This window comes from Ochotona curzoniae, unplaced genomic scaffold (assembly GCF_017591425.1).
Source record: "Ochotona curzoniae isolate NIBS_2020 unplaced genomic scaffold, NIBS_Ocur_1.0 contig_2688, whole genome shotgun sequence".
NCBI lineage: Eukaryota > Metazoa > Chordata > Mammalia > Lagomorpha > Ochotonidae > Ochotona > Ochotona curzoniae.
This window is the reverse complement of record NW_024465553.1, coordinates 14801916-14820623: the sequence shown is the minus strand read 5'-3', so window position 1 is coordinate 14820623 and position 18708 is coordinate 14801916. Positions and strand designations below refer to the sequence as shown.

General features: G+C 42.1%; 1 protein-coding gene across 4 annotated transcripts in view; it reads left to right on the top strand.

Moving 5' to 3' along the window:
- The window catches only part of NRXN3 (neurexin 3), a 1255286-nt gene that overhangs the window by 48519 nt on the left and 1188059 nt on the right, over positions 1–18708 (top strand). For 2 of the 4 annotated variants that reach the window (XM_040975219.1, XM_040975218.1), the window contains exons 3-4: positions 5134–5167; positions 5592–5599. In XM_040975219.1, the coding sequence (XP_040831153.1) occupies positions 5134–5167; positions 5592–5599 (42 nt within the window). The remainder of the gene's footprint in view (positions 1–5133; positions 5168–5591; positions 5600–18708) is intronic. The other 2 variants (XM_040975217.1, XM_040975215.1) reach the window with 1 other exon arrangement.

Here is an 18708-nt window from a genome sequence, read left to right as displayed (position 1 = left end):
TAAAACAGAACTAATTGCTCCACTCCAAACCCGTGCTGTACCCCACCCAACGTTCATGTTTCCCATGGCTTCCACCAGTCTCCCTTTACCCCTCCCTTCATTCATCACCAAGCCTGTTGAACCCTTTTCTTCCCTTCTTCCTGTTGCCATGATCTTGTTGATGTCCTTTACCTGGACTGATCATTCTGCCTCTCTTTTCCTCAAATCCATCCAGTCCACGCTATTGCCAAAGCAGTCTTTTTGAACGTCATTTCTTCTCATTTTTTCCAGGTCATTCTGCTTGCCCACGAGTCTCAGTGTCTCCCATTAGCTGAAAGGTCAAGTCCGTTTTCCTTAGCTTTGAAACACCACAGCCTCCATATTCTGATTCTTAGGGTGATGTCTCCCTTCTTCCTGTAATGAACTTTTGCTGTATTTTCATCCTTTGATTTGCATCCTGTTACAAACCTAAAGATATTCCTGGCAGTGTTCTGGTTGTTTCTGGAAGGTTGAACAGTGAAGTCCTTACAAATGTGCTCCTTGGTTTTGAGAACTGCTGGTATTCACCAGGAAACCTCTGTCTGAATTCTAAGCCATTTCTCCAAGCTTATTTCACCTTGTTCTTCACAAACTGTTTCTGAGCATCTAGAACCGGCCCCTCCCGCTCTCCTGTGGTTTCTGCCAGCTTATTTATTTAGATAGGTCTGAATTCAGCATCTGATATGTAGCAATCACTTATACATGCTGAGGACCTAATGTGTGTTCAGCACTAAAACTGTTATATCTTCACATGTCCGTGTATTTTCATAGCATGCTGAAAATAGCAATCACTGCTGCCCTTACTCGACTCTTTTCTCTGTACACACACAGCTTAACATACATTCATTTAATGCTGAAACCAGCCTGTGAAGTAAGCATTATTATTCATAGTTTAAGATAGCGGTACCAAGGCAGAGATTTTTAAGGTCATAAGCTTGCGAGTAGCAGAGATGGAATCCAGTCTTGCTTTAAGTTCTTTAATGTTTGCTTTTCTGCTTTACTGTCAGGTGCTAGTATATTGTCAACACACACACGCACACACACACTCTTCCCAGCCAAGCTCTAAAGTCTCAGGGTCAGGATGCTGCCCAGTAAATAGTCATGTCTCTTCTACCTTATACATTCTTAGTACATAGCAGGTAATTGATTGTTTGCATTGTAGAGTCTTATTGAATTACTGGGGTTAGAGCAATGGAGACAGAAGTGGGAGGAACAGAATTTCAGAGAAAACCTGAACATTCTTGAACATCCCTGCTTTGGGTTCTTAACCCTACAGTCAGTGAAGATAGGTTTATACAGCCCATGATCCTGATGGAGAAAACTCTTGGCAGTGAAATGGCATTCCCTTCCCAAGAAAGAAAATGGAAGGCAGACCACGTTGTGGTTACCTGGTTCCACTTCCATCCTTCCTTGTTACACTTCTGCATTTCCATTTCGCTTTTATCCTGCAAAGCCAAAGTTGTGGCGTAAGAATGTCAACTCTGCATTTCTGCCCCAGCGTTTCTACGTAAGGTCTTTGTAAGTTGGAGATTTTTACATGGGTGGCAATGCTGCTGCTACATATGTAGCTTAATAAAACCTGATAAGTATGTATTTGAATTTTAAAAACACAGGTGGAGGGTTATTTGCATTTTAAAAGGATTCTTTCCCTCACAAAAGGACCCACTGCAGGGTTCCATTAAATATCCAATTCCTCTTAGTGCATTCATCATACAATTTAATTTACCAAGATTTGATTTATATGCCACTCTGGAGGGGGAGCTCTCAAGTTCCAGTGAGCGTGGAAATCACTTGGCTAACTGACTGAAAATTCAGATCTTGCCCTAACTCCTCCCCCGAAGTTAAATTTGGGGTAGGACTAGGACTTAATTTTTGAAAATAAGATGTATTTACTTATTTACTTACTATTTTAAAAGAGTGGCAGATATAGAGGAAAGGGACAGAGATCTTTCATCTGCTGGTTCATCCCCCAAATGGCAGCAACTGCTGGGCTAGCCTGAGGCCAGGAACCAGGAACTCTGAGTGGTAGAATCCAAGCACTTGGCCCATTGTCTATAGCCTTAACCTGTTTTGTATTGGAAAGGCAGATTTACAGACAGAAGGAGAGAGAAAACCATCTTTCATCTGCTGGTTCACTCCCCCCATAGTTGTAATGACTGTAGCTGAGCTGAGCTGAGCTGAAGCCAGGAGCCAGGAACTTCTTATGGGTCTCCTTCTTGAGCTATCCCACACCATAAAGCAGGGAGCTGAGACATGAACTGGCGCCCATATGGGATGCTGGCATTTGGAGGTGGAGGATTAAGCAGTTGAGCCACCTCACCAGCCCTGAGGATCTTCATTTTTAATAAGTACTTCCAGGTGTTGATACTGGCAAACTATACTTTGGGAAGTGTGTAGAATGAGACCTAATTGTAGAAGTTTATTGAGGGCTTGAATGTATCATGCTTGCTTTTCCTTTATTAAATTAGAAATCTTGGGAGTTGTGACAGTCAGATGGGCTAATAGGTAGTTAGGGTCACACTCCTACTAGAAGGAGAAAAGGGAGAGTTTCTTTAGACAAGATGCCTGCTTCTACCCAAAGGTGCTTTAAGACCAAAGTGCCATCCCATCCTTCTCTGTTTCTAGCTTTATGATGAGCATGATAAATTCTTTTTGATAGTTTGTTCCATCTTGAGCAAGCCAGATAGGGTTACAATCCTGGTCTTCTGATGGGTCTTGTCTCAATCTCCTTGTGGATTATTAACTGTTATTCTGTTTATTGGAATTTGTTTTAAAGACACCACTTGGACCAGCACTTAGTTTTCTTCCCTCAGAGCCTCCCTTCTGACCTAATAAATCTCGCTTTACTCACTGAATTGTCCACATGGAAATTCTTGAGACAAGAAATGAAGTTGTTGTCTTTGTTCCAATTTCCCTGTAGCAACTTCAACCAACAACTCTTGTATCTTTTTTTCTCCTCAGCTTCCTGTAACTGCCAACCAGCTTTAATCTTTGGTGTAAAATGTTGGCTTTTCTCTCTTAATCTGTATTTTTCTCTTAGGTCTCTCCATCATGTCCACTAAATTGGTTTATGTTATTTTCTTATTTATTTGAAAAGCAGAGAAACAGAAAAAAAAATTGGTAGATTTTCCCATCTATTGAACCAATCTGTAAACACGTGTCTCAGCTGGCACTGGGCAAGTCAGAAGCCAGGAGCTGGAAACTTGAGGTATTCTATGTGGGTGGCAGGGACCCAAGGATTTGAGGTATCACGTGCTGCTGCTTAGGGGATGCAGTGGCAGGAAGCTAGACTAGGAAACAGAGCCAGGACTCTAACACTGACTCTGTGATGAGGGGTGTGGGTATCACAAGTGTGACATCTTAACTGATGGAACAATTGCCTTTGCCCTTGCTTTCATTCTTGAATAGGCTCTTTCAAACAGTTGTCTGCTAAATTTGTTTTTTTGTTCCTGTTCCTGTTCCTACACATCCTACATATGGGTACCAGCTCAAGTTGTGGCAGCTCCACTTCTCATCCGGCTCCCTGCTACTGTGTTTGGGAAAAGATGGCACCGTTGCTTGGGCCTCCCATCCAGATGGGAGACCTGAATGGATTTCCTGGCTCCTATCTTTGGCCTGACCTAATCCCAGTTGTTTTGGTCATTTGAGGAACAGACTAGCAGATGGAAGATTTTTCTCCCCTCTCCCTCTCTCAATCTGTTTCTCTTCCTCTTTCTATAACTAATTGTGACTTTCTTAGAAATAAGTGAATCTTTAAAAAATACATATAGGGAATGGACATTTCTGTGGATGTTTTTCTTATCTAAATTTTTCTCTTCTGTTCCCTCTATCACCCATCAAAATGACCAAAAGTTAATTTTTCAGGCAAAACAAATCATGAGAATCACTTGCTCTGGCATGCTTCCATTCTTCCTAAAGTATTAATCCTAGTCTTAGAGTAATGAATGCCAAGGCTGTGCCTTTAAAATACAATTATAGTTTAATGAAATTTGTTTAAAAAATAGACTCTGTGACATTTATGGCACAAGTATGTATGTATTTAATATATCACTGATCTTTGAAAATGCAGTTGCTTGACCTATATTTTACCTCTGATTACTTTTCTAAATCTGTAGTAATCTCTCAAAAGATTTAGAGATTTCCATACTTCCAGAGTGTTTTCCCTTTTTAACCCCCCAATATCCCTAAATTTTGCTCCAAGTACAGGTTCTCTGGAAGTGATCTGGGTTTTGTAGAATATCTCCAATAATGACAGAAATGAGCAAGATCCAATAAGCAGTACAGTTGGTTACGGGTTAGAAATCAGCCTGTGACAGGGCTTCTACATGCCTTGAAGAAAGGAGCTATAATAGTTCTTCTCTCCTTTAACAACATAGCCAGAGATTTGGTCAGCTGTTTCTTGGGATTTTGTGGACTCTTTTAAACCCATTCAGTGCTCTGAGGTAGGCCTGCCTGAACAAGCATGGAGTACTTGCAAGAAAGATGCAGTTGTAGAGAAATGAATGAAGAGATGTGGTTATCTCTGAGCTAAAGCCAGATAGGAGAAATAGTAATAAAATATTTGAGGATCTGTTGTGAATGGGAATTTATTTGGTATGTTCAATATGATTTTATTTTTATGAAAAAAAAATGCTGTAGCTGAATGACGAAGTCAGATGCTGAGATGACAACCTTTTGCTGTTTTTGTGGATTTTCTCAAGTTTCTACAGTGACCATGTATTACTTGTACTTTTGTAAGTAATTTAAAGGAAAGAAACCTATATAACCTGGCATCTTGAGTTTCCTTCCCAAGAGGCCTAATCTTTTACAGATCTATTACAAATCTGACTTAATAGCAAATAGTGGTAAAGGGAAAATTCTCATTAAAAGGACTAGAGCAGGGCAACAAACAGAAGACTGTACTGTTTGCTAGAGAGCAACTTCCTGGCAGGCAGCCGGCGGGCAAGAGGACCAGTGTGGGCCACGTGTGTGCCCAGCCACTACTACTCCTACTTGGGTATCAAACATTTAGAGAAGATTGCATTGCGTGTGGGATTTTAACTTGTCTTCTCTTTCTCTCTTCTTCCCCTCAAACCCTCCCCCCCTTCCCTTTCTCTCTTATCTTCATTCCTCAAGGCCTCTCCCACCTCATGATGAGTGAACAAGGTAGGTGCTTCGTGCTTGTGGCGCTGCAGCTGCCTGAACTGCTTGCCTTTGTGCCTCTGGCTGGTCACTCAGAGCCTTTTGGTGGCTGGCAGGGTATTGGTTGCCTGTCCCTTCTGCAGTGGGTCAGGCTCATAGCAGGGCTGCCCTGCTTGGGGCTAGGTGGGGCGGGAGGGGGCATTTATCTCAACATCCCCCTGGCTTTTCCATGTTCCACCACCGTTTGTATCTCGCTGCTGGCCCTGCTGGGCTGCCCCGAAGAGAGAAGCATGAAACTAGGCATGATTTGTACATAATGGGGGTGAGTGAAGCTAATTTCTAAGCACCAAAGCAATTAACTTCCTCCTGCTCCCCTCTCCCTGGTGTCCCAGGCCCCTGAATGGGTCCCAGCTTCAGGGCAAAGGTCTGCCTTTCTTCCTGAGTTTTCCTAGGAGTAAAGGTTGGCCTTCTGTCTTCCCTTCCATTCCACTGCCCATTGTAATAACATTTCTGCCTTCCCTGGTCAAAGGAAGCCTTTGGGGAGAGGGGCTTTGACTGTTTGTAGCAAAATACCACCCATAGAACATGCTAATGTCCTCATAGCAGGATTCTAACTCATTATACACCCTGAAGAAAACTGCATATAAAGATCTGTAAATTCAGCATCTGAAACCTAAATTATTCAAATATGCAGGGAATGAACTGAGCAGGAAATGCAGCCCAGTAGAGCACGGGGCGGGCTGTGAATGAAGCCTTTTCCTCCTAAATAAAAATCTTCAACATTAAGAGCCTAAATCAGAATTTGAGAACTGAGCCTACTTAAAATTGTCTTTTCCTTCACTATTCAATTGCTACTATTGTGTTTCCTCTAAGCTTTGCGGTGATTGCAGCATTAGACTGCCTGCCTTGCACTGTCACCACAAAACTGTATTTTAATTTTTCTTTTCCACATGGGAATTGGTGCCTCTTTTAGAGGAGCAAAGACAAGGAGAAGGAAGAAACCTTCCATCGATTTCTATTTTTCTGTATTGAGGCAAGTGGAACAGCACGGAAAGTCCTCTGTCCTTCCCCTTCCTTGGGATCCACCAGACAATTTTGCCATAAAAGGGAGTATGATCAGATTAAGAAAGCACCTGGAGCTCAAAGAAGTTTGTATATGGTTTGTGGATGTGGATGGTTGCAGCATCTGGAGTGATAAGGCAATATAAAGAGGAAGCCCAGTTTTCCATTATAAGTGCCCTACAGGCCTGAGCCAAGACCCATGATAAGGATTAAAGAAATTTCTATGAACCGATGGTTTGGTGGAGGATGGATGTCAAGGAGCCGAGCTAGAGGGAGGAGGTCAGGGACATGATCCGGGGGAGGCCTTGGAAGAGGCTGGACTGAATCCTGTCTTTTCTCGTAGTAGCCGAGTGAGGGAGGCAGGAACTGTGAGTGCAGGATTAGAGGCTGTACTTGATGTTGACCTAGCATCTTGGCAGGTTCAGAGAATTAAACATAAATGAGAGGAATCAAGTTCTGTGAATTGCTGGAGCTTGATGACTCAACTTTGGTGATAAATGACGTGAAATAGAGCTGGCCCTTGGAGACCTGATGACAGAATCTCCTCCTACTCTCTAGCCTCATGCTTCGAGCTGGCCTGCTGGAGTTCCCCTAGCTGTAGCAGTATCTTGGATGACTAATTGAATCCAGTGGTTGATGTCTTAATGCAAATTACAGCAGAAGCTCTAGGGTGATGGATTTTTCCTTGATTTTGATTATCTAGCATGTTTCAGACACGGGTATGACCCAGGTTGCAATACTGGATGGCCAAATCCCAACATTGGTGTAAAATTGATTTGGTGGACCTGTGCCATACACCTTACCCAGTACTTATTTGCATATGTGTAGAATATTCAGCCAAAACCCTGCTCTGGGGAAGTAAGTCAGCTACCTCTTTGAAAAGGAGGAAGAAATAGTGACAGACATGGAGGTGGTGAATTCCTTGTTAGAGAGGTGTTCAAGAAAGGGTGCAGAATTCTTCTGGGTGATTGGTGCTACTGAGATTTTTATGTTGCAACTTGCAACTTAATCTGCGTGTAAGAAGGTCCTTTGACTGCATTTCTCTTCCTCTCATTCTTTTCCATTTCCCACACCATTATCTGCTTTGTGAGATGATGACCCCCCAGAACCCAACAGACTTGTTCCCACTAATATTGGTTACCTTCTCTGTATTCCTTGGATGTGAAAAAATGAAGCTTCTGTCTGTTTCCCACTGAGTCTTCAGAATTTGTTTTTGATGTCCTCAAATGTGTGAAAATACTTACGTATGCTGTGTGTGTGCCACAATACGTGTATGTTTCACTGTTGTCCCTCCTGGTTTATATTCATAATGAGAATCTCCGGAGAACCTAGCTTCTCTGAAACTTTCTGTAACCAGTTTTAGATTGGTTCAGTGCATGCAATTTCACTGACATGTGGCTGTGTTGTGCTTTTGCATGCTGACATTGTCACGTGTGCAGGGTTAAAAGCGAAACATGGGACAATGCTTAAACGTAAACCCGATGGAAGCGCCTTTGCTGATCACGGAGCTGACTGCTTACTGAAGCTTCCTTTGTGACTGTTCTCTCAGTATGTCCCCATGCTACTGCCTTTGCTGTTGTTTTTGTGGTGTTGCCTCTTTGTGTCTGCGATTTGCTGATATTTTTCTCTCCTTTCTCTCACTCGCTCTGCCTCCATGGTGGACACCATGCTTCCTCTACTTAATTGGATCTCCTCCTTCATTTCTGTAGGTAGAAGTAAAGGTAGAGATCACTTTATTTTTATCACTGTACCTATCAGTCTGTCTTCTGAATGATTCATGGGTCCAAAGGGAATTGTTGATTCTGACGAATACAGTCCAGATGATAAGTTAGTGCATTTTGCAACAACTAAAAATAAAAAAAGTAAAAATTCAACGCTGTTATTTCCTTTCAGTGCACGTCATGTCCCAAGTGAACCAGGGTGGTTTGGAGTTGGTCTAACTTGCTCTGAATCCAGGATGAGATTCAGGCTGTGTCTATTGCTCCTGGAAGTAGTTATACAGTATGGGGAAGCTGTGTTTCACTTGGATGTAGGGCAACAAAGATCACCTCCTAGCAAACTGAACAAGGGTAGTATGAAATGATGTGTGATCATTGCTGTTATTTGGGAATAACTGAATTTGGGAATAATATGGGTGGGGGAAGGATTGGTGAGTTGCCTAAAACTCTATTTCATGTGGAATTTGAGATGTATATATTGGTTGCTGTGTACCTTCTATTTGATTTCTTGGATAGCTGGGAGTCAGTTTTCTGACAGGTTGATGAAAAAGAAGGGAAAAACTAGGGGCACACAGCAGAGTGTGGGAAGGAAAATGCGTGAACATGCGAGAGGAGGAGCTAACCTAAGCCTTTGGCTGCTAGATAGACGAGGGAAAAGCAGAGATCTACAGTGGGTAAGCTCACTTTGATGCCCTGGCATGCCATTCAGTGCTTCACACCTTTGGACAGCACAGCTCGTTCCTCCATCCCTAATCAAAGCTGTCAGCGTTTCAGCCAGGAGAGCCTGGCGAGTCGGCTTAAATTGGATTAGCTGTTCAGGAGTGAAGGGAGAGGTTAATTGATAAATTATAAATATGGATCGGCTTCCGATCCTTCCCTCTGGCTCTCTAACTGTGCAGACCCTCTCTTCGTGAAGTTGTGTGTCGCTGCTTCCTTCAAAGGGAGGCGAATGACAGAAATAAGAAATGTCGGTCCTGGCAGGAGGATGCTGAAGAAGGAAGGGACTGACACATTACTGAAACTGCTGATTTGATGGCGAGTCTGTAAACTGGCCTTGTCTTACTGGAGTTTTATGCTTTCCTGGGTTTCAAAAAAGTTAGTTTTGGTTACCTTGGAAGCAGTCCAGTCTTTTTTCCATTAAGGACTGGTTGACTGCCTATTTGCTTTTATGCTAATGAGGTGGGCTCATTCTCTCATGAAGAACCCTGGCTTCACTGAAAAGAGGGAGTAGAAAAGAGGGAAGAGGAAGAATGGAGTTAATAGGGGTGCATCGTGCTGTACCTCAACCTCACTATGACGTTATTTGTTGGAAGGATGTGTGGGATCATGTTGTAGGCAAGACCACCCATGTTTGCCCAGGACTTGTCTCTCTGATTCATGTAATACTGTTATTTGCCACTCCTTTTACTGTCACCTACTCCAATAGATGAGGATTGATATCTGCCCACCTCCCCACTCCCCCCCTTTAATTCCTGAAGATATCCTATAAGATTGGTGCTTTCTGTGTTCTGAGGTTTTGCACATAAACATCTTATGGTTTTTTTCCCCTCTGGGTCACTGCTGCTGCCTCTTCTGGCAGCTGCTGATACACAAGAGATGCCCCTTGGGTCTCATGTGATGGTCATTGTTGAGCTTTAGATACCTTACCACACCTAATCTTCATAGCTTTTCCATGAGATAGATGAGGCATTTTCCTTGTTGTATGGAGAAGGGTACCAAGGCTTAAAGAGATAGATAACCTAAGTCAGAAGGTTACTAAGTGGGACTCAGGTTCAGAATCTGAGCCCCAAGCTGCCGCTCTGTGCTGCTTCTCTTGAATGTAAGTATAACCTCTATGGACATACTCTGATTATGGCCTAACCACTGGAACCTTCTGAATTTTCAACTGGTCACCTTTCTCTACTTTCCCCTCTTCTCCTCTACCCTCCCCACCCCTTTTATTGTCTGGAAACCAAGCTTAAATCTTCCTGCCCGTCAGATGGAGTGCCTGCTTAGTCATCTCACCTTCAAAGCAAGCCCTAATTTGATGCTTTCTTTAACTGTCTCCTCTGATAAGCTCATGAGTAAAATTTCTGTTCTAGCCAAACAGGACACCAAAGAACCTCCAAAGAACTGAGACTTCCCCAGTTTTTTAGCTTGCTTTCTTTCCCTTCAAGAAGCCCTCCTTTGATTCTGCCCACGGACATCATCCAGGGCCCATTCAGAGTTGGGCTATTAATGTATGTAGCAATTTAGATCACAATTATTTAATGATTCAACCACTCCCCTTTACTACACTGAAGGTAGATTGAAGAAAAATATCCTCTGGGAATGTCCAGATGTGTCTGGCAAAGTCTGTGCTGTATGGAAAGGACTAAAATCTCTAATCCCTCTTATCCAGCTGTCAGTCACCTTGCTAAATGTGAAAATAAAGCAAAATTAAAATGAAATCGGATCAAAGAGCTCATCTGCTCTAAAGCTTTTGGTGGGTACTCACTGCACCATTGTCAAGGTGCCTTCCCTGCTTTATTTTCTGAGACTATACCCAGGGACCCAGCCTCACCTCTGCCAGGTCTCCACTGGCCTAAAGTCACCAACTTGCCCTATTTGAACCCACACCCTGGGCTTTCCTGCCATCAGGCTTTAGCTGAAGCTCTAACATCTGTTTTCAAACATTTATTTTCATTTGAAAGAGGAAGACAGACACCTTCCATTCAGGAGTCCATTCTCTAATTGCCATACAACATCCACGGTGGGCGCAGGCTGAAACCAGGAGCCAGGAACTCCACCAGGGTTCCTACATGGGCAACAGAAGCCCAAGGATTTCAGCCATCACTTGCTCCTTCTAGGTTGCTTTAGCAGGAGACTAGACTGGAATTGGAGTAGCTGGAACTTTTATTGGCACTACTATATGGAATGTGGCTTTATCACTTTCCTCCTTCTGTGAAAACTCTTCTTTTTTTTTTTTTTAAGGTTTATTTGTTTGAAAGGCAGAGAAACAGGGTAAGGTAGAGGTTGAGAGATATTCTATCTGCTGGTGCACTTTCCAAATGACCACAATGGCCAGGGCTGGGCCAGGCCACAGTCAGGAGCCAGGAGTTCCATCTGGATCTGTCACGTAGGTGCAGGGGCCTAAGGAGCTGGCCTTCTGCCTTCCCAGATGCATTAACAGGGAGTTATATGGGAAGTGAAACAGTGGGGACCCAAACTGGTGCTCATATAGGGTGCTGACATTGCAAGTAGCACCTTTACATGCTTGGCTATAGCACTGGCCACACCCTTCTACCTTGCATCGCCCTGCATGTCTGAACCTCCACAGCCTGCCAATTACAGTACCTCCGTCAAGATGCCTGGAAGAGGGAGGATACACTCAAGTATTTCAATTATCATCCCCATCTCCAAAAGATCAGAGGCTGAATCTTGGCCATCACTTGTCACCCACACTGCCTGAGCTCAGTGCTTGGTCCTGAACTCCATTGCATGGAAGATCACAGAATTAGTTATTGTTTGAACTGAACTAAATCATCTGCTTTAGCTATAGGATAGAATTTTCTGATGCTGGTTATGGAGTCATTATATCCTTCCCCATACACTCATTAACCCAGTGCACAGAACAAAGGCACTTCAGGGGTTCACAGATTGAGACTGGCTTTTTTGGATCCAATGCCTCCTCACTTTAGCCTTCTCCAGACCCTGTGTGTATGACATGGGAAGGAAATGAGCATAGCAGAATGAAACAGAGAAAGGTTGTTGATGTGATTCTTAAGGTTGTTATGACTGAAGGGCCCAGTGTAATAGCTCAGTGCTTAAACCCTCACCTTGAAAGCACCGAAATCCCACATGGGTGGCGGTTTATGTCCTAGCTATTCCATTTCTCATTCAGTTCCTTGTTTATAGTCTGGGAAAGCAGTAGAGGATGGCCCAAAACCTTGGGAAACTGCACACACTTGGGAGACCCAGAAATAGTTCCTGGGTTCAGATCAGCTCATCCCGAGCCATTGTAGTCATCTGAGGAGTGAACCAGCTAGTGGAAGATCTTTCTGTCTCTCATTCTCTCCATAAATCTTATTTGCCTTTCCAATACAATTAAAACAAAAATGACCAAAGATGCTCAGATTTTGTCATTCTTCCAAAGGTGAATGGTGAAGTCATAAACCCATTGTGGGATGAATTATGAAGTCCAATTTGCAGAACTAAGTAGGATTTTTAAAGAAAGATTTATTTTTATTGGAAAGGCAGATATACAGAGAGGAGGAGGTACAAAGCAAGATCCTCCATCTGTTGATTAAAGCAGCCACAATGGCCAAAGCTGAGCTGATCCAAAGCCAAGAGCCAGGAGCCTCCTTCAGGTCTCCCACATGGGTGCTGAGTCCCAAGGCTTTGGGCTGTCCTCGACTGCTTTCCCAGGCCACAAGCAGGAAGCTTGATAGGAAGTGGGGCTGCTGGGATTAGAAGCAACGCCCATATGGGATCCCGGTGTGTGTAAGGCAAGGACTTTAGCCACTAGGCTACCATGCTGGGTCCCCAAATAGGATGTTAACACCTCATGAAGTTCAATAGGTTCACAAGTCCGTTGGGAAGCACTTGGCCAAAATCCACGTGATTTTATCAAAAGTGGCTGGCACATTCTCTGGCATCCAGCTATGGTCAGATTTTCTGATTGGAGTTTTTGACAGCTTCTGTTTCATTGTTCATTTTCCCCTTCTTCATTTTCCTTGTTCATTTGAGGATTGCCCATTTTAGGTGAGGGGACAAAGTCCTTTATCCTAAAATTGAACTTGGAGCCAGAGTTTCAGACTCAGATAGGATCTTATAGAAGTAGGTCTGGGGATAACAACAAAAAAATTGTAGTGTGCTACAGACAGTAGCGAAGGCTGGAAACTGACAGTGGAGAGCATAAATCCGCTCAACAGCAACAAGCTCTGCTGTGCTCCAGCCTTTACTGCCACGTGAGAATACAGTCGCAGAGCCACCGGGGCCTCAAGATGTGGGTTTTATGGAAATGTCATGGTTTCTTCATCTTGTATGTAGATGCATGTGAACACAAGCATTCGTGCACATGGAATGCCAAGTGCGCCAGTAAAAATAAGCAGAAATGACCAAAGATGCTCAGGTTTTGTCCTTCTGACACAGAGAGAGAGACTTTGAAAGGCAGAAAGATAGATATGGAGAGATAGAGAAATGTTCCCATCCACTGGTTCACTCCCCACATGTGCACAGTAGCTAAGACTGGGCCAGGATGAAGTGGGGAGTGGAGTCAGAAACTCAGCCTGAATACTCTTAGGGGTTACCAGGGATCCAGGTTCTTGAACTACCACTTGCTGTTCCCCACAGTGTGCATGAATAGAAAGCTGGTTTTGGGAGCTAACCTGGGACTCAAACTCAGGTGCTTTGATATGGGTGTGGGCATTTTTCAGAATGTCTTTGCTGCTGGTTGGAGGAGAATGGAGTGAGATTTTCTGCCATGATCGCTTGCCAGTTGTCCATTGTGGGAGGTAGTCACTGGATGTCTGCTTAATGATCCTGAAGCAGTGGTGATGGTTCTAGGAATCTTTTCTACCATTGCTACTACTACAGAGAGCAGTGTAAGGTGAAGCCAGCTTTCTAGGGTTGTGTGGCCATGTAGGGGGAAAGTAATGGGAGGTAGTTAATTATTACCTGCTTTTGTTCAGCAGAGTTCTTGATTTACTGATGAACTGAACTAGATTTTTTTGAACCAGAGGTCTATGCTAGTCCTTTAGAACATAGAGGCCCCTTTCAGTGTATTTGTGTGTTTTTGCCCCTGTAGTTTGCAACATTGGCCTTCTATTGTTGAACTAATCAGCATTGGCCAAACTGGAAGGCACTAATGAAGCTACACAAGCTTGAACATGGTTTCATGTGGATTGTATTTTATTGGTAATAACATTAAGAAAGCTGATTTGCTGAGTTGATCCCTGTCTTGTCCCTGCCTGGACTCAAGAGCCCCACAAATAAGTTACTGCCTTGATAGCCAACTGTTTATGTAAATCAGTGACTGTAGTGCCAGCTACTAATTATGAAAATAAACTCATCTGTGCTCTATAAATATCTAATTATAATAAAAAAGGGGCAGTATTACATTTCCATCTCTTGTCTCATCTGCTTTTCACCCACCACTGATTTGTCCTCTTGACAATGCGTAAAACCACATTGCTTTTTTAACGCTTCCTGGTTTCTATGTTTTGTTTTTTGTTTGTTTCCTCTTACAAGGTTTTGAAAATCTTTTAGGGAAAATACATTTATTTTAAACAAAAATAAATTGCCTCATCTGAGCAGTTCTTTGTTTTTGGCAGTGATGCCTTTAAAAACCAGTGTTTCAAAAATATGGAAAAGTGTATTTTTTTTTCCTTCTTGATTTTAGAGATTTTAATGCACCACTGAAGACATGTTAGCACAATTTTTGAGCATTCAGAAACTGTAAATGTGAAAAGTAGGTTTATTGATAAAATATATACTGTTTCAAAGGGAATGTTGTGATTCCAATTTACTGCATAAAAGATATGATTTCTCTGATGTTGGAGCATCCTGACTATTTTCTCCTGAATTGCCCATTTGGACTTAATGATGACTCAGATTTCATGCTTCTGTGTGTATTTCATCAAAGACTTTCTCATGTAAGGCATGAATGATGATCTGTTTGTAGAGAGATTTGCTTGTCAAGGCAAATCGGTTAATCTTAAAGGATATATAATTTCATTGATCCAAGTGTGTATACATAAACTTTGATAGACAGGTGAAGGATGATTTGAATTAAATTCTATTATTTATGATGCCTCTCATTCATTTGTAAGGAATTCAAATACTCTCCTGATGGCAAAATATTTAGAGTACCAGCAAAGGAAATTTCTCTGTGTGCTCATGTTCCAGTCTGTCCTTGTCTCCCTCAGGTGTGTAGGCCAGCACCTGTGCAGAGACACAGACGTATAGGTCATCCAGCCACATTTTGACAAGCTTATACTTGTTTCACATGTTCATTACGTAGTTTCCTTTTGCATAAAGTGAAACTAGTAGATTCCAGGTTTGCATGGATCTGAGTTTAACAGATTCCCTGCTTTAACATTAGAAAAGCAGTGTTTGCTCAGCATTAAGCAAATATTGATGGAGAGCCGGCAGTTAGGAGCCAACCAGACATGCACCCAGTCCTCCCACAACACCTTGCTGACAGCGAGATGGTCACCTTTACCAAAGAAAATAATCCCCACTGTTATGTGTGGTTCTTAATTTCTCATTTAAAGGGCAGCACTTGGGTGATCATTCAGTTAGTTAAATTAGCCACCTTTTAAATTCTCCGACTCATAAAAAAAATAGGCTTTGTATATGAACACTCTAGAGAATTTTTTCACTTTGCCATTGCTTATCCTTGTTTGGAATAGGATGCACTGTGTTAGTGTATTAAACATGCTTGCAAGCATTTAACTTAAAGGTCTTTTAAGCCCATGTAACGGAATAGTCAAGATGTAGAATGTTCCTATCACTCCAGAATATTCCATTGTCCAGCTTTCTGCCCTGTATTTTCTTTTTTTTTTAAATTTTAAGTTTATTTTGAATATTATTTACATAGTAGAGAGGGATGCACACCCATGGGGAGGGTGGAGGCAAGGAGGAAGGTGGGTGGGACAAATGTGTCAGTTCTGTTTTTTTTTTTTCCCCTCCTGTGTCCACAGAGGGGGAAGGGTAAGGGAGCCACTTCTTGTGGTCAAACTACATCAGCTCCTTGCCTGTATTTTCAATCCATATGTTTAATTTCTCTACTGCTTTCCTTACTGTGTGTAGCCACATAGTAGTCAGCAGGCAGATTCTAGTTTGCTTTAACTTTGATGAAGAACAACTGACTTCAGGAGAGGCAGAGGTGCTGTGGTTTGCAGTGTGTGTAAATACAGGCACAGGCGTTGTCCTCCTGTGAGTTCTCTTTGCCACGTTGTTGTTGATGCTGAGGTTGCCTTCTGCACAAAGACCCCATCCAGTCGGTTTCACTGGGGTTTTTCCTTTTTTCTCCGAAGGCATTTAGTGGTGAGATGAGCAACGGAGGTGGAAAAGGCCATTTGCTTTGTGAACAGCCAGGCTAATAACGCTTTTGATGGACGGCTGATTTCAAAAGTGCCCCATCTTTCATTAAAATTTACATGTAAAGTAAGGGCAGGCGCAACGACATGAACGCTAATGCAACTTGTGTATCTTGACATAATAACAATCACAAGAAACTGGAGATCCCAGATGGCAGCTTGGCCTTTGCCATCCTTTTAATAAGCTACTAACTGCTAATTATTTCACTCTTTTGGGCAAGTTAATTTACTGTTGACTCTTAAAGAGATACTGCTCTTTTCTCCCTGCCTGCCACCCCACACAAAACAGAACCCTTGCTCCTGACACTTCAAAAAATGCTTTTTTGCAAGTTGGAAGCTTTCCAGCTGATTGTGACAATGATGGCAAGTACTATTATTGGGGTGAAAAATGTTGCTTCATAAACAATATTTTTCTTGGGCTTTTTGAATATGAATAATTAAAATTGATGACGACTTCATTTTGTAGATGCATGTGTGTGCTTGTGTGTGTGTAAAGAGCAGTAGATCGAGGAGCCAGTCCAGGGAGAAGATGTGAAATTTGGGAGGCTCTTTAAGAGGGAAAGAACAGCTGCCTTTTAAATGGTTGCTAATTCTGACAATTAATGCTGTTCTGTGAGTGTGTGATTTTCTGTGAGAGCAGTTAGGAGGGCCGAGGGTGTGTAATAGCTCATTTCCTAAGCTTTATGGTAATGTAGCATAGCACTGAAAGAGAACCTGGTTCTACAGACTCAGGAGCCCTTTGAAACGAAAAGCTTGCAGAAAAGCCTTTTCTTAACCCTGTACTTTGGCTTCCATAGGCTGATTTTATATTTTAGCCTAGACACAGATTATTAAGAGAATGTGTAAGGGGGCTTGGATGCATCAGGAGTGAGTGAGTGAGTGGAAAGAAATTGTGTCTGTAATGAGCTGCCTGGCAATCAAAATATTTACTCAAAGATAAGTTAATGACTGCGCCTGGCAAATGCCTGCAGGTCCGATAGTGAAATCACAGTCAGTATTTGGGATTGATGCTATTCAAAAATGAACCTCAGATCTCAGAAATTATTGTGTATCTATGTTTGTGGGTGTGTTATGTTTCTTCCCAAATACAACAGAAGGCATATCAAGCAATGAAAAACAAGTAAAATCTCATTGTCTTACAATTTTAAACTGTACTTTTGACTCTCAGTTCTGTGTTGGTGCTGTTGTGAATTATGATGTGGCTTAAGATGTACACTGAAAACCTCTTTGCTCTATTGGAGGTATATGAATATAAACTTCATAATGGGAATTCCGTAGTTCAATATCATACCTGTAATGGCTAGTGTGTTATGCAGTTGAAAGAAGGACTGTGAAATTCAATCCAATACTATTTACATATTAAGTCTGATCAATGACTTATTAACTGGAGAAATTTGGGATACTGTGTTTCTTTATAACTGTGTACATCACATAGTTTGAAAACATCCTCAGTGAAGGATAGAAGTAGCTTAGATTTTAGGGAAGCTTTGTTATTTCTCAGAACCTGATAATATGACTAGCATATTTGAAAGAAGTTTGATAAATGCTTGTGTTGCAATAAAGAAAAAATAGTGCAAGCAGTGTTTTGAAAGCGCAGGGTTAGGTTTCTTGACTGCGGGTCTTCTCCAAACTTTCAATATGACAATTTATGATTTGTAAATAGAAAAAACATGTACCTCTCAAAGTTATCCAAATTTATTTGACATAAGATCATTGTTATTTTCATGGAAGATGAGAATAGCTGGAATAAAACTCGAGTACAATTGAAAACCTCTGGATGAGCTAATTTTGAAGTTCCATCCAAATCTAATGTTAAAAGCCTTAACACCTTTAGAATTGGAAGGGAACTTGGGGATCGGCTTCATTTAGGAATGCTTTTGAATAAATTTTCTGTTTTGATTGGGAGTATTTTTTTTTTCAGATGGCCTGTTTTCAATAGGGAAATTACTGCTTCCTGATGAAATGCACAACACAGATGTTTAAACAATTGCAGTATTATAGATCTCAGTCTTGCTAAAACACTTTCAGCTTGCCTTGCCTAGGAATTTAAATGGATTTCTATGTAGTATATGTGGTCAGTGCTTCTGACAATGGCCTGCTTACATCTAGGAAGAGAGGATCTTAGTGTAAGAGGAGAAATTTACAAGGAATTTAGGCTTACTTGTTTAGAAATTTGGAGCCAATGACCAGTTTTGTTTATTTCTCCACATCTCAAGCCATTCACCCTAGAACTCAGAGAATCTGGCTATGAATGGCTGTTGTTCCACACAGTGAACATGTAGGTGATTAAAAATTGCTCCCTGGTAAGAACTGTACTTTGTTTAGCTGTCATTGGCATAGCTGAGAATTTTGTGGGTCCTCTTTCTCCTCATGGCTGAGGATTTTGTCTTGTTTGTACAGTGCCATTTTTGGAGTGAACTGCCGTTGCTGTGTCATAGTGGACCCATTACTTAGGGCTGTTTAGCTGGCTGGAGAGATGCCCTTTACTGAACTGGGCATGCTCTCAAGTATTCCCAAGTGACACATAATGCACAGTTACAAATGGCTTGGCCAAAATGGTTATAGGTGAGATTCCCAGCTCTAAATGATTTGGCTCAGTGTCATTTGAACCCAGAACATCAGATATCCAGGTGTATCCAGCACTGGGGAATAAAAAGAGCTCTGAGGTGGATGTGGTGGCCCAGCTCAGGGTGCTGGGTTTACTCTGGGATTACTTTCTTAAACAT